Genomic DNA, 15,785 nt, shown 5'->3' on the forward strand with positions numbered 1-15,785 from the left:
TATATATGTGTGTGTTTTATCATGCAATAAGTTAAAATAAGTGTAAATCACTATAAAACAGTTGAATACTGAAAAACAACCATTTTAGTTAAACCCAAATTGACTGTAAAAAATGTTTAAAACTTTGAAAATGACTGCTTGTGTCTATGTTTATGCCTGTAGTTTATTAGGTAATTAAGTAAGTATAGTATATTTTGCTGCGTGTGTGTGTGTGTGTGTGTGTGTGTAGTTTAAGCTCTGCTGTCGCAGAGCACAGGCGTTCGGTCCGGCCTTCTCGCCGCACTCAGGGTTCGAGGAATCCATTGAGAGCTTTGGCCGCCCGGAACGATGTACTACAGGACTTCATGCAGCCACACAATGACCCTGCTACCATGGAAACCAACAGAGGTGAGTCATGTGATTCAAAACGCTGAAAAAAGTTTTCAGCAACATTCTTTAAACACTGTCCACGTTTAGGAGCAGAGTAGCATAAAGGAGATGAAATGCATGTTAGAAGTCACTGTTTATAAGAATGTGCAAATCATTTTTTGCTTGTTTGTTTATTTATTTATTTATTTTTGTACATAATTTGTAAACAACAGCAGCCCTTTATATGAACATTTCACGGCGAGTGAATCAATAGAAAACTTTCACTTGTTTATATTCATGTTTTTCTTCTCAGCAACATTCATTAACCACAGTCCAGGTTTAGGAGCAGAGTAGCATAAAGTAGCTGAAATGCATGTTAAGTCACTGTTATAAGAATTTGCGAATAATTAAAAAAAAAAAAGAATTTTATTGATTTTTTTTTTTTTTTTTTTTTTTTTACATCATTTGAAAACTCCAGCAGCCCTTTATGTGAGCATTTCATGACAAGTGGATCAATAGAAAATTTTCGCTTGTTTACATTCATGTTTTTCCTTTCTTATATGAAGGTATCTTATTAAAATATAAGCTTTTATTCTGAAGGTTATGAAATTATACACTTGTTCATTGTCCTGAGTGATTTTTTGAATGTTCCCATCAATTTTTTTTGCCAGCTTTGCTCAAATCTCTTTTCCCCTTCAGCTGTGAAGAACTCAAACTGTACCTCCACTAATGCCTCGTCTTCTGAGACCAACACTGTGCCCTACAGCAGCCTCATGCTAATCCATGTAAAAGGTAACATCTTAAGCCAGTTCCAGGGCCGTTTATTCTCAGTTAAATCTCTTTTTTTTCCTTCTATTTTTGTGTTATTGTTAGAGAATTCTGTGTTTTATAGGATTTTTATAGTTAGTTTGTTTTTATGCATCTGTTTCTTACTTAGAGAGCTAAGAATTTATTCAGCAGCTGGATTAACTTGTGCTTGCACTTATTCAGACATTTAAATGTATTATGTTTTCTGGCAGAGGACTGTGGGTAATGTAGTATTTACCCTGTTTCAGGATGCAGAAAGGTGCAGGTGCGCTTGGTGGAGCCGGTGGCTCGCTCGCTAAACAGCAGTGACTGCTTCCTACTGGTCACTCCGTCACTGTGTTTCCTCTGGATTGGTCAGCTGTCCAACGGCAGCGAGAGAGAAACGGTACACACCGATATTATGGCACAAAACAGCAGACTTCATGTCTATAATCTGATCTCTGCTTATCTAATGATGTACTGTTTCGTTACATTACCTGTAATGTTAATATTGTTTTTCACCATGAAAAGATTGTAGAAATCTACAATAATCAAAAATAATTTGCTCAGTTTTCATGACTGTAAGTCTGTCTGGAAAAATGTCAAATTTGCATAATTTTCTGCACATGATTTACCTCAAATGTGGTTAATCAGCCTACACATGTTTGGTGTCTTGTTTGTTTTTTTGGTATTGCCCTGGAGCTATATAGACAAAAATATTGGGACACATCTTCTAATGATTGAATTCAGGTCACACCCATTGTTAACAGGTGGATAAAATTAAGCACATTACATCACTGGATTGTGCTAACTGTAAAGTTTGGTGGAGGAGGAATAATGATATGGGGTTGTTTTTCAGGGGTTAGTTTAAGCCCTTTAGCTCCAGTGAAGGGAAATCTTAATGCTCCAGCAGACCAAGATATTTTGGGCAATTCCATGCTTCCAACTTTGTGGGAACAGTTTGGGGAAGAACCTTTTCTGTTCCAGCTTGACTGAGCTGCAGTGCACAAAATAAGACCCATAAAGGCACAGCTGGGTGAGTTTGGTGTGGAAGAACTTGACCGACCCTCACAGAGTCCCGAAGTTAACCCCATCGAACACCATTGGGATGAGCTATAATGGAGATTGTGAGCCAGACCCTCTCATCCAGCATCAGTATCTGACCTCACAAATGCTGTAGATGAATGGGCAAGAATTCCCACAGACACACTGCAAAATCTTGTAGAAAACTTCCCAGAAGAGTGGAAGCTGTTAAAGCTGCAAAGGGGGACAAACCCCATTTGAGTGCCTGTTGATTCAGAATGGGAGGTCATAAAAGCCCATGTGGGAGTAATGTGTAGGTGTCCCAATAGTTTTGTCCATATAGAGTTTGATATAGTGCTTTGGTTACTGTATTTACTCATTTTATAGCTAACACTTTTTTTCATATAGTGTCAGAAACCATATAAGTAAGTAAGCAAGCCTCGCAGATCCACTGCCAAAGTAAAGAAACTAACTTCAGACACCAAACAAGTCTTGACTGATTGGGAAAATTACATAAATAAATTTTTTTTGCCAAGGTATAAAATATTCTATTTTGGAAAAACTAATGGAAAACCAAGTTTCTCTTGCTTTGTAAACAAAAGAGATTGAAGTAATATGGAAACATTGTTAAAATTTCTAAATATCTACTACCCAGTCCACACAGAACTGAGGTAATTTACATATATCAGTCTTAAAGGCACAGTATCAAAAACAGCCTGTTTAATTCTGAAGGATAAAGAGACCTTGAAAATATCTTGGTTGATTAAAAATGAAATATGACCATTTTGGGTACATAAGACAGCACAAATTTTTATAAATGGATAAAATTAAACATACGAGAAAAGTATAGGATATGGGCCCTTTACGTCTAAACTGGACACTATGTATTCTTGCTGTACCATCAAAATTTGAACATGTTGGCAGTACAACATTTGTACATTGATTGATTGGTGGTTTGTTTAAGGCCTCTGCCATGGCTTCGTTGGTCGTGACCCAGCGGGATCTGGGTTGCCAGGCAGCAGAGGTCATTCACCTGGATGAGGGAGTCAACCTGGAGGCTGAGGAGGCTGCAGAGTTCTGGAAACTTCTAGGAGAAAAAACTCATTACAGTGGTTAGAAAATGTCACCGTGTTCTTCATCAGCATCTTCCTCTTAAAATATTGCATTCTTCATGAAGCAGCTGTTTATAGATTAATTAACGTTGTAACACATTATGGATGTATAATTGTTTGTATATGTGTGATTCCAGGCTGTTCTGATGATGATGAACATTATGAGACAGCGATTTCGGAGTCAAACTGTGTGTACCGACTGCAGGGAGACAGGCTGGTCCCACATGAGCAGGGCTGGGCCTGTATACCACACTTCTCTCTGCTGGACTCCTCTCAGGTTAATGCTTGAACCCTGTACCTACTACAGTAGCGAACTTGTATTGAATGACATTTGGGGTACATTTGGTGTAAGTGGATACTTATATATATTTGATTTTCACAGAGATATCCATTTAGCCTCTTATGTTCTCATTTTTATCATTAAAAAAATGAGTAAAACATTGACCAGGTCAGCTAAAAGTGATTATGAGAAGAATGTATGGAAATGAATAATCGATTAGTACTATATTCTCTTTTTCTTTCTTTTTTTCTTCTCAGATTCTGCTATTTGACTTTGGCAGTGAGGTCTACCTGTGGCATGGAAAAGATGTTTCCCCTAGTGACAGGAAACTGGCACTGCACTTGGCTCAGCAGGTGTGGACTGGAGCTTATGACTACAGCAACTGCAGTATCAACCCACTGGACCCCTTTGGCAGCAATGCCCAAATTCAAAGGTGAGATTACATTCATAGACGTTCTTGTTTTTATACTTGCACAAATTCTCAGTGATATAAATCTCTCATCTGCACAGGAATAGAACTACTGATGGACAACTGAGTTTCTAGTGGGTTGTATTTTTTTCTGTGAACATGGATGACAATATGTTATACATGTTCATTAAATCTAGAAAAATAAAAGTTGAGAGTACTGTGTATGCGTGGATATAAAGTTTGACACTCTTTTTCTGTCTGCGTATTCTAATGCTCTCCCAGTGTAGAGAGGATGGGGAAGTCTGGGAAGTATTCACAGTTCAGGAAGTGTTTACTATGGATATGTGTGTGCAGAGACTAAATATACAGAATAACTGTGGTCAGAAACCTTTCTTCCAATACGAAGTGACATCCGGAGTGGATTAAAATGATTAGACCACTACAGTGGGTCATTTGGCATGTAATTTTCTGAGGGATGGAGAGAAAAACACCAAAATGACTGATCTGAGGCCTGAGACCTCAGAAATAGAGGGTCCACGAGTCCATGTTTATTTAATCCCATTTGAATCAGCATATAAACCTAGAAATATCATACAAGGTAATATTGTATAAACAGACTTTTTTTGTGTGTGTGAATTCAGGCAGGACGTGGGCCGGCCACACTGGGCTCTGTTTGGCCGTGTTTTTGAGGAGAATGAGACAGTTCTCTTCAGGCTGAAGTTTGCAGATTGGTCTGAAAAGAGAGGAGTGAATAAGGAGAAGAGTGCTCCTCCTGTACATGAAGAGGCACAGGTGAGCAGATCAACACATTATACATGTGATTTCATTGGTATATGTTGAAAAGACAAATCCAGCTAGCTGTTTACATTCATTTTATTAGTAGCCTTGTGTAGATTGAGCATTGTGTGTGTTATATTGAGTCCAGCGCTGCTAATGCATTTTGTGTCTATATTTAGCCGGTTGAAGCATTTAAAAAATCAATCAGTTAAGGCAACATTAGCAATGAATATCAATCATTACCCAGAACCACATATTCAGTTTTCTTTTGTGGCAGCAGGGGGCAATAAAACCTTTTCACACTGTTATGGACCCACACACAAATAAATCTTCTAATGCTGTCCTTCATGTCAGAGCTCAGGGTTGCTCTTGTAGTTTGCTCACTCCCTTCAGTGCTCGGAGATCTGAGGTAGAGCTGTGTCTCAAACTCCACACAAACACACTCCTCTGCTAAAACTCATTTAGCAGAATGAGCTGTTACCCAGTGACTCCACAGCTATCTTTCCCATGTTTAATATAAAGCACATTAGAGCTGATGTTAAGGTTTCAGTGCATCAAAAATCACATCCATTAATTTTCCTCCATCTCATGTGAAAGGCCTGATGATGAACAAACAACCTAATTAAGAACAAAATTACTGCTCCTTCAGCTGTTTGCTCACAGGTCTCACCATTGCATGTGTAAATGAAGAAGAACCTGGACTGGAGTATTAGAAACACTCATGCATACAAAATGAAAGGAGAAAAACAACAAGTTCTACAGATTAACAGTGACAGTAACAACATAAATGTAATTGGTTACTGTACTTAAGTAGTTTTTTGTGTATCTGTACTTTACTGAAGTTTTTCCATTTTGGACAACTTTTTACTTTCACTGCACTACATTTCAAAGTCAAATATCTGACTTTTTACTCCACTACATTATGTGAAATCTGTTACTTTGGTTTTATGTGTGTATAAAAAGTAACATGTCAAAACAAAAGAAGTGTGAACACCAATCAGGGCACAGTGCGCACTTTGTTTTGGCTTGTTTTGACCAGTTGGTCATACCGACCCTGTTCTACATCAGCGCCGCAGCGTATAATTTTGGGAGTCTCTATTCAACATAAATGATTAACAAACCTAACTTTGTGTAAATACACCACAATATAGAAATATGTACACATATGCAGTTGTGACTGTGTGTGTTTTTTCTGAATTTATACAAACATTATTTCATTTCATAGTAAATTACACTCACTGGCCACTTTATTAGGTACACCTTGATAGTAAAAGGTTGGACCCCCTTTTGCCTTCAGAACTGCCTTAATTCTTTGTGGCATACTTTCAACAAGGTGCTGGAAACATTCCTCAGAGATCTTTCTTGGTTATTTGAGTTACTGTTGCCTTTCTATCATCTGGAACCAGTCTGCCCATTCTCCTCTGACCTCTCACATCAACAAGGCATTTTTGTCCACACAACTGTCGCTCACTGGATATTTCTCTATATCTCTTTTTCGGACCGTTCTCTGTAAACCTTAGAGATGGCTGTGTGTGAAAATCCCAGCAGATCAGCAGTTTCTGAAATACTCAGACCAGCCCGTCTGGCACCAACAACCATGCCACGGTCAAAGCCACTTAAATCACCTTTCTTCCCCATTCTGATGCTCGGGCTGCACTTCAGCAAGTTGTCTTGACCACCTCTATGTGTCTAAATGCATTTAGTTGCGGCAATGTGATCGGCTGATTAGCTATTTGAGTTAACAAGCAACTCAACTGTACCTAATAAAGTGGCTGGTGAGTGGAGTTTTTGCTAGTTTAAGTTTATGAACAGAGACCTATAGATGCAATATAGTAAAGGAAACTCATTTGTGATCCGGAGTTTAAAGCAGGTTTTTATTAAACCTGAACTTCTAACTAAGTTGCAAATAAACTGAAACTTTGTTTGCAAAAGGTGATTTCAGAGCCGTTCAGTTCTACCTGATGGAAATGGTTTGCCTTCAGTGTTTTGTGCTTATGATCATTTTAATAGACATCAATGATTAATTAATGACATTCTATTAAAACATTTGTTTACCAAGACAGACACTGGAGTATTTTCACCTAAAATGAGTTAATGTAGCGAGTCTTGTTACAAAAATGTTAAAAGGACATTAAAGTCATAATGAATCTTTTAGTTCTTTCACTTTTGATACTTGAGTTCATTTGAAGGCAAACACTTTTGTACTTTTACTGCAGGTCTAAAAGGAGGAACTTCTACTTTTACTGGAGTAATATTTTACCCTTTGTATCTCTACTTTAACTCAAGTACATGATTTGTGTACTTCGTCCACTGCTGCATATCACCTTTTTATCCATTCATAAATTAAAGTGTCCAAGTCCTAAAAATTGCTCTGTTTACTCCACATGAACAAAGAGAAGTTCTACATACATATTACATATACATATGATGATCGATTGAAATAATTATTTGTGCGTACTTATAGTGCCACAGTGCTGTTTAGTAAGCTGTTTGAACCCCCCCCCCCACCACTTCTCTCTTTCTCTCTCTCTCTCTCTCTCTCTCTCTCTCTCTCTCTCTCTCTCTCTCTCTCTCTCTCTCTCTCTCTATCTCTATCTCTCTCTCTCTCTCTCTCTCTCTATTTCTCTCTCTCTCTCTCTCTCTCTCTCTCTCTCTATCTCTATCTCTCTCTCTCTCTCTCTCTCTATTTCTCTCTCTCTCTCTCTCTCTCTCTCTCTCTCTCTCTATCTCTATCTCTCTCTCTCTCTCTCTCTCTCTCTCTATCTCTATCTCTCTCTCTCTCTCTCTCTCTCTCTCTATTTCTCTCTCTCTCTCTCTCTCTCTCTCTCTCTCTCTCTATCTCTATCTCTCTCTCTCTCTCTCTCTCTATTTCTCTCTCTCTCTCTCTCTCTCTCTCTCTCTCTCTCTCTATCTCTATCTCTCTCTCTCTCTCTCTCTATTTCTCTCTCTCTCTCTCTCTATCTCTCTCTCTCTCTCTCCTCTTCCAGAGTCCTCTGCCTGCTTGTCCTGTTGGAGAGTGGTCATGTGATGCCAAAGCTCTGCTTGCTGGGAAGTGTGTTTCAGGGAATGGATCAGTCATTTTGGAAGGAGTGGACGTACAAAGAGGTCGGGACTTAGTTACCCTTAGCAATGGTCATCAGGCAGAGCTGAGCACTGTTTCTGTAGAGAGCTGGCATTTCAACATGGGAGAGGACTGCAAGGTGGCCCTAGAGAGCCTGGGTCAGTTACATGAGGCCAACACATATGCTATCCGCTGGATGTACCGCCTCAGTGCCAGGGGTGAGCTTGCTTGTGCGTGTGAGTATTGTGAGTGTTGTGAGCTGGAGTATGTAAAAGATTTTATGAAAGAGTTTGTGTGTTATAGGTGTGCATGGATCGTTCTACAAAACTGTGAAGTCAAAGTTGAAAACACATTTTGGACTTTCAACTGACTTGGATTTTAGGCTAAAATTGTTTATATAATTATGTAAATTACAAATTGTGCACAAAAGTTTTCAGGAAAATGCCATATTTAAGTGTTCTCTGTCGAGGATGTGTTAGCTTATTTTCACTTTGAAAACCAACAAAATGTAGTGTGACTGGGGGTGTTCAAACTTATGACTGTCCATGTATCTGCAACAAATTTGATTTTATGTAATTGAAAATCGTGATTCAAACTTCTGAACAGTAGTGTATGCTTTGAATGTGCTTGTTGGAGATGGTCAGTGCCCTTTTTAAGCATTTTAAGAGTTTATCTATATATATATGTACCTACACATATGTAAATTTCTTATGAACCTCTCTGCAGTAGATCAGATCGAGGGCCAGGAACGCTCTGCCCTGTTCATCTGGCAGGGACGCCTCTCGCAGACGAGTGAGCAGGACGTGTCCCCACCACTGACCGTTCAGAGTGAGCCTCAGGTGGTTATAAAAGAGGGACAGGAGCCGCCTTGTTTCCTGCAGCTGTTCCAGGGAGGGCTGGTCATTCACAGAGGACACAGCAGTAACCACTCAGGTAAGACCCCAGCAAAATAAGTTTCATTATTTTACAGCACGTATACGAAAGCAATAAAAGGTCAGAAGTTAAGTTGCAAACACACAGTTCTGAATTAGAGATCCTTGACATAAGTCCATAGTTACTATCTCTTAACACTAACAGTTCTTTGCTGTGCCACACTAAATCTTTATTTATGGCTCTTTGCAGGTTCAGTAAATTAATCTATCTCAGTAAAACTGATCATTTTGGTTGTGTCACCAAAGTGACTTTGCACTGTCTGTCAAATGTTTGGGGACACCTAACTTTATGAATGTTTTAATTTCAAGTGAGCATGTTATCTTTGCTGGTGCTGGTTTGCTTTACTTTATTTGTACTTTATTTCCCCCCTGAGGTCCACGTAATGATGTTTAGTTTTACACACCATGACACAGTCATCATTCATTTCTACGTGACCTCTACAATTATGTTCTTGTCCAATGATGGATATTTTACACTGAGTGTAAGGAAGAGATCAAACAGTGGACTCACTGCATCAGTTCAGGTTCATGTTTGGCAGGTAGCCTGATTTCTCCTATCTGCATGCTTTTTACCTTTACTCTAATAAGCAGCACTCTTTTTACTATAGTTCTTCCTCCACCTTCACCACAAGGGACTGAAATGGAAAGCCTTGCTGGCTTTGGGGATCAGCTATATCAGCCAAAGTCTTCACTGTAACTGAGAGAATTAAAACAGTCATTTGAAGTGTATTCCAGTCAACTTTAACTTTAACTAAATTACTAACAAACTACTTATAAACTACCAGAAACATTAAGAGGTAAAGTTGATAATGTGATCGCTTTGTACTGCTGTCATCTTGTGTTATTGTATTACGTACCAGCAAAGTAGGGAAAGCGATTAATTTAAAGAAAGTGAATTAATTTAAAACACAATTAAAGCACAAAATCAAATCAGCTAAACTGTTTGTGTTTTTACCTGCTGTAGAAGTCAAGCATGTAAGTCAAAGCTTGTAGAGAGATTAATAACTGTTTTATGTGGCTTTTACATTTTAACAATTCGTCTATTAACTTGTTACTCATGAATGCTCTTGATGTCCTTCTCAAAACAGTCTTTTAATCAATAGCTGCCAGTCTCGACTTACAGAGATATCTTTTTGTGATATTACGTGCGTTAATGCCCTCTTTTACGTTAAGAATGGTCAGGATGTGGACGTTAAGCCAACTTTGGCGATGTTCCATCAAACGTTCCACACTCCTCTTGCCCCTTCTCTACTGTATGTGTCTGCTCATCCATGCCAGCCATTCCACACTAGGATCAATATATGTGTATGTGATTTTTCATTTTAACTTTTTAAAATTCCAACAATTTAAGTATCAAACCTTTATCACCAGATGCATTATATGTAGGAAGGGCAAAAAATATTTCCCTGTGACTTTATCATTTTCAGCCACCGACATTTTTATTTAAACTCTTCATGGCAAGGAAAGAACCTGCAAGTAAAACATGCACAGGCGGAAAACCACACAGTTTTCCGGTTGCCATGGCATCCCTGTGTGCTCAAAATCTCTACTGTTTTCCAACTGGTGAATTCAGTTTCATTAAAGCAGCTGTTTTTAGATTGCTCTGTGCTGTTTTACTACCATGACTTTTCTGGAGCTTTGTTCTGGGATTGGAGGATAGTTTTGTGGATGGATGGATGGCCCACCATAGTGGCCCGGTTGGCATTTGTGTTTGTAAATCATCTCTGGTCTTATAACATCAGTATTAAGGCTGGGATTAAACTGCTGTAGGCTGAACAGGTGGATATATGTAAATAAGTTTTTCATGACATTATACAAACAATGAATTCCCAGAATTTTGATGGGCAGCGTGTGTCATTATCATTAATCGCCTGAACGGACAACTTGTGCGTTTCAGGGGGCTGGCGCCTGTTCTGTGTAAGGGGTGCTGTGCCAGTGGAGGCCAGTCTGTTGGAGGTGGAGTGCAGTACCTCCAGTCTGCGCTCTCGTGGTTCTCTGATGCTACTGAACAGCCAGCAGGGGGTGCTCTACTTGTGGCACGGCTGTAAGGCTCACCCTACTGCACGTCAGGTCGCCAAACACGCTGTCCAACAGCTCACACACATGTAAGAAACACACTTCACACTCATGTAAAAAAACAGATATTACAAACACATTTCTGTACAGGATTAGAAATGCTGGGGTGAAAAAGGCTTCAGATTATATCTTCGGCACTCATCCACCACAAATATCCGATTGGGAAGGGTAGTGCTGTTTATTATTGTTTTTTAGCAAGTGCGCTTACTCTTTATCTGGTTATTGTTTTATGTCCCACTAAATGTCCCTAAGACATTCTGGGACAACATGCAGTTTGCAGCTATCACTACAGCTGAGGGAAGATGATAGTAAAGGAAGAACAGGAATCTTACAAGCATAAATAAAAGATAGTACAGTGCTTGGCATCATAATGAAAGCTGTTATTGTTGTAATCCATTTTTATATAGTCTCATGCAAATAGATGATTAATTACTAGTTGAACATACCTCAGTGCTCCTTTAACTGGTGTTCACCTGATATTCTCTGTAACTGGATATTTCATTCTTATTAGAAGAAGGTCAGCAGAACGTTTACAGCAGCGTTCATATGGTCATGAAAGTCAAGGAATATAGAAATATGTTTTTTTCAGAACTGGAAAAGTCATGAAAAATAAGTGCTATAAAAATCATGAAATTCCTGTGACGTTTCATCATTTCATCACATTTGAAGCATTAAAAGGTCTAGAGCGCAAAAAGAGTATAAAAACACACACACACACACACACACACACACACACACACACACACATACACACACATACACACACACACACATACATATATATCACTGTTGTCGGAAACAAAACCTTGTATCTCGAAAATGGGAACTTTACAGTAGAAGGAAAAAACACACTTTACTTTTAATGTAAGTCAGTGGAACCAGAAATTTTTCCAAGTCACTTCGGGGTATTCTTTTTGGTTCATTAATCATGAAATTTACACAAATATAAAGGGCAACAGGCTTTTTTCAAATGATGTCAAAAACTGAAATACCACCAAAATGGAAATACGAGCTTTTGTTCTGACAATGGGGATATATGGCATGCAGTCCTTGATGGTTTCTATTTAACTCATTTACTTAAAATCCATTAAAATAAGGAAACTGAGGAAGCATGAGTTCACTGAAAGAGGAAAAAGACCTACATTATTTAAATATTACTTTAAAATCAGCCAGTTAGCTGAGTCAAAATGTGACTTAAATGAAATACTATACATTAGTGCTAGTAGAGATGACATATGACCCATATATCGGTAGTTACTAATCAGCTAGAGGTTTGACATGGAAACTAAAATGTGTGAACCCTGTTACAAGCTAACGCTCCAATAATAAATGACTTTGAGTTTAAGCCTTTAAAGAAGGGGTTAATGTAATAGTCCATCTTATTATATATAGATTCTTAGTAAAGAATGTTACATTTATGCCTGTTGCAAGCTTTAAATATAAGTATTTAAACAAGAGCTGACATTATAGTGCCATGCAAACTCTGCGCCAACATACAGTTGTATGCAAAAGTTTGAACACCCCCAGTCAAATGATGCGTTTTGTTATTTTCCTTAGTGAAAATATGTTAACACATCCTCTACAGGAGCGGTCACCAGCCCTGGTTCTGAGATCCATCTGAGATAACGTGTGCATTGGTGTTAGGTATGGAGAAGAGAAGCATGTTAGATGCAGGTTGGAACTAAACTCTACAGCAAAGATCTCCAGGAGAAGGGTTGGTGACCACTGTTGTACAAGGAGTAAAAAGAGTTTAACCTAAACATTAAACATAAAATCTAAAATGTGCCTTTTGCACAGGTCACATTTTGTGTTTTATTTTTCCCTAATATGTTAAATTTAAGAGATAAACTGTAATTGTGCATTAAAATGTGCGGAAGTGTGTTCTCTCCCCCTAATCTGTATATATGTTCACATAGAAATTCAACCAAACGTGTATATATAGGGATAATGTGGATTGGACTGGTTTCCTTTACAGGGATTAAGCCTAGTCCTGGACTACACAGCATTTTGAATAGAGATTTTATATTGAAGGAAACATAATCCATGGCTAGGTTTAATCCCTCTTATCCCATTATCCTACCTATTACTGTCCTGTTGAAAAAAAAAACTGTTTCAGAGACTCTGTGGGTCTTTGGTGGACCCCCTGAAGGAGACTTTATATGAAGTACTTCTGAGGGATGTTTTCTGTTCGCTCAACAATCCTTTAAACCTTCTCTTCTTTATGACTTGAAGAACTATCATTTTTTAAAGGTGCCAACTTCTTTGATCCACTATGGTCAAGGCAAGGCAGGTCTATTTATATAGTACCTTTCAGTACCTAGTCATTTACAATATAAAGGATAATAGAATTTTAAAACACGATTAAAACAATAGATTTGAAGGAGAAAATCATTAAATAAGAAACAAATGAGAAATTAAAAGTGAAATTAAAATGTGTACTATAACATAATATGTGCCTGCAATCTTTGTGTTTCGTAGATTCAAGGCAGTATGTTGATGCCCTATCACCATTTTTGAGAGATATTTTTTAATATTATTATTGTCTAGATGGGTTTTTGCTTTGAGCCCCTTCTAATAAGAAGCCAAGCTATAAAGTGTGTGATTGAAAAAACTGAAGACCGATTCCTTACATGACAAGTGATGAATGTGCATTAGGTGCCCTCCTGAGTTGGGACTGAACAGTGGCCACAGTCTGAACATTAGGGAGGTAGAAGAAGGGGAGGAGCCAGCAGAGTTCTGGAATGCTGTTGGTCCACGGGACAGGAAATCCTATGACTGCATGCTACAAGGTAATGCTTTGAAGCGCATGTTGTTACTGGGCATCTGATATATGCAGAATTAAGAACAGTCATAATGCATGATTATGTTATTCATATAAAAGAGCTCACTCTTTCATTTTCTATATAGTTGCTCCGTGTCTTAATCAGAATGTTTTCATCTCATTTCAGATCCTGGGAAGTACACCTTTACGCCCCGCCTTTTTAACCTAAGTGCCCAATCAGGAACATTCAGAGGGGAGGAGCTACTAAGCCCATCCCGAGCAACTGGGGTTGTCTCTGCGATGCCATTCTTTCAGGATTGCTTGTACTCTGTGCGACAGCCAGGTGAGAGTTAAACAGATGTGCTACCATTCAGGAGTTTGGAAAGGCTTGCCATATTAATAAATATATATATATATATATATATATATAGCATTATTGTGTTTTTTGGGAACAACAAAAAACTGTTCAAATGTAATTGTTAGGTATCATTTTCTATTTTATAGTAATTTCTATTTAAGTTATCTGTCTCAAGACATGACCACCATTTTCTAAATATCAGGCATTATCAGGCATTCTGGTTGTTAATTATATTGTGGCTTCATTTTTAGTGTCATACAGCTTTCTCAGTTGCTGTGTAATCATCTACAGCTTTGTGTATCATTGCAGACTCCCAAAAAAATGAGTTGACAGTAGATATGTAAAGATATTTAGTGATTTAAACCACAATATTAAACACATGTAACATAAGTGAAGAAACTTTAAGCCATATATTAAATCAAGCGTAGAGAAAATAACACCCCTACTGTTAGCATGATGCTAACATAACTCCTAACTAAAGCAATAACCAGGAGAAAATAAATAAAAGTGTCCCTAAACTGAGGAACATACTGCAGAGTCTAGGCCTCACAGACTTTGATGGAGAATATACAAACTTCAATGGTAACATTCACACCATAGGAGCTGGAGCATATATTAAAGGTTCAACACCATTGGAAATGTAGGTTTTACATACCACATTGAAAACCTTAATACCTTGTAAACTGCGAGTTACTCTAATGAAGCATTTCTCAAGTCAGTGGTCAGGGAACCTTCTGCAAAATTTGTGTACAGAAATATTTATTTGCTGAGTTTAACAAAAAATATAAAATGTGCCAAAATTTTTGCACAGGCCACATTTTAGGTTTTATTTTTTTACAAAAAAAAACTATAACTAGTAATTGTGCACTAAATTGTGCAGGAGTGTGTTCTCTGTAACAGGATGTGTTAACTTGTTTACTCACAGAAAATCTACAAAAACATGTCATTTGACCAGGGGCACCCAAAACCCATTATATATGATTATATACATGGTTTTCATGTTTATAGACCTGGATCAGACTCTGACTCCCGCCGTTTCTCTGTCTACAGCTCTGTTCTTGTTGGATAACTCTATGGAGGTGTATCTATGGCAGAGCAGCACTGTTCCAGACTCACAGCACCCCCACTGGGCCACGGAGAGGAAATGCGCTATGGAGACTGCCCTTCAGTACTGTAGAGGTGAGAGGAAACCCAGATATGGTAGACCAAAAAGGTGGAAATGATGGAGGTAAAGGTTTTGATTAGTACTGCTGACTATTGAAATGTATCATTTTTATTTTTCTGCTTAAACAATTATGTGTGTTGTAATACAGAGAGAAATCCCAGACGGCCTCCAATGGCTTATCTTATTGAGGAAGGAGCAGAGCCTCTGACCTTCACTAATATTTTCCCATCCTGGGAGAGATCAGCAACACAGGTCAGTGAATCATCATCTTTCTGTTGACACCTTAAACTTCTGACTTATTAAATGTGTTTTTTTAAACTACTACCTTGAATATTTAAACTACGAAAGATAGTATTAAGTTATTATTTCATCATTATAAAGAACGTAAATCAGCTCTGTGTTTATATGAGCAACACTGAGGTGTACGTTTTGTATATTGTAGCAGGACCTCTCGGCACGTAAGAAGCTAACGTTAGTCCAGGACGCTCTGGCTCTTCTTACTGGGGCACAGTTCACTGTGCAAGAGCTGCTGAAGAGGCCTTTACCACAGGGAGTGGACCCCCTGCACCTGGAGACCTACCTGTCTGACCATGACTTCCAGGTAAGCATTAGGACTGAAGTTTTCATAGGTTTGCATTTGGTCATACAGACTATGCTTTCTAAGAGAGGTCGTCCTGAGACTGTTAAACTGTCTGGT

The 15,785-nt window shown here is 38.3% G+C and overlaps 1 protein-coding gene across 8 annotated transcripts in view; it reads left to right on the forward strand.

The window, feature by feature from the left end:
* Window positions 1-15,785, forward strand: part of svilc (supervillin c) — a 49,811-nt gene that overhangs the window by 33,377 nt on the left and 649 nt on the right. For 6 of the 8 annotated variants that reach the window (XM_017705615.2, XM_017705614.2, XM_017705620.2 and 3 more), the window contains 15 exons: window positions 230-387; window positions 1,048-1,140; window positions 1,404-1,540; window positions 3,122-3,269; window positions 3,407-3,546; window positions 3,807-3,982; window positions 4,600-4,750; window positions 7,723-8,032; window positions 8,523-8,729; window positions 10,626-10,833; window positions 13,460-13,593; window positions 13,753-13,908; window positions 14,974-15,102; window positions 15,237-15,340; window positions 15,531-15,689. In XM_017705615.2, coding sequence (XP_017561104.2) covers window positions 230-387; window positions 1,048-1,140; window positions 1,404-1,540; window positions 3,122-3,269; window positions 3,407-3,546; window positions 3,807-3,982; window positions 4,600-4,750; window positions 7,723-8,032; window positions 8,523-8,729; window positions 10,626-10,833; window positions 13,460-13,593; window positions 13,753-13,908; window positions 14,974-15,102; window positions 15,237-15,340; window positions 15,531-15,689 — 2,410 coding nt within the window. The remainder of the gene's footprint in view (window positions 1-229; window positions 388-1,047; window positions 1,141-1,403; window positions 1,541-3,121; window positions 3,270-3,406; window positions 3,547-3,806; window positions 3,983-4,599; window positions 4,751-7,722; window positions 8,033-8,522; window positions 8,730-10,625; window positions 10,834-13,459; window positions 13,594-13,752; window positions 13,909-14,973; window positions 15,103-15,236; window positions 15,341-15,530; window positions 15,690-15,785) is intronic. The other 2 variants (XM_017705618.2, XM_017705619.2) reach the window with 2 other exon arrangements.

This window comes from Pygocentrus nattereri, chromosome 14 (assembly GCF_015220715.1).
Source record: "Pygocentrus nattereri isolate fPygNat1 chromosome 14, fPygNat1.pri, whole genome shotgun sequence".
NCBI lineage: Eukaryota > Metazoa > Chordata > Actinopteri > Characiformes > Serrasalmidae > Pygocentrus > Pygocentrus nattereri.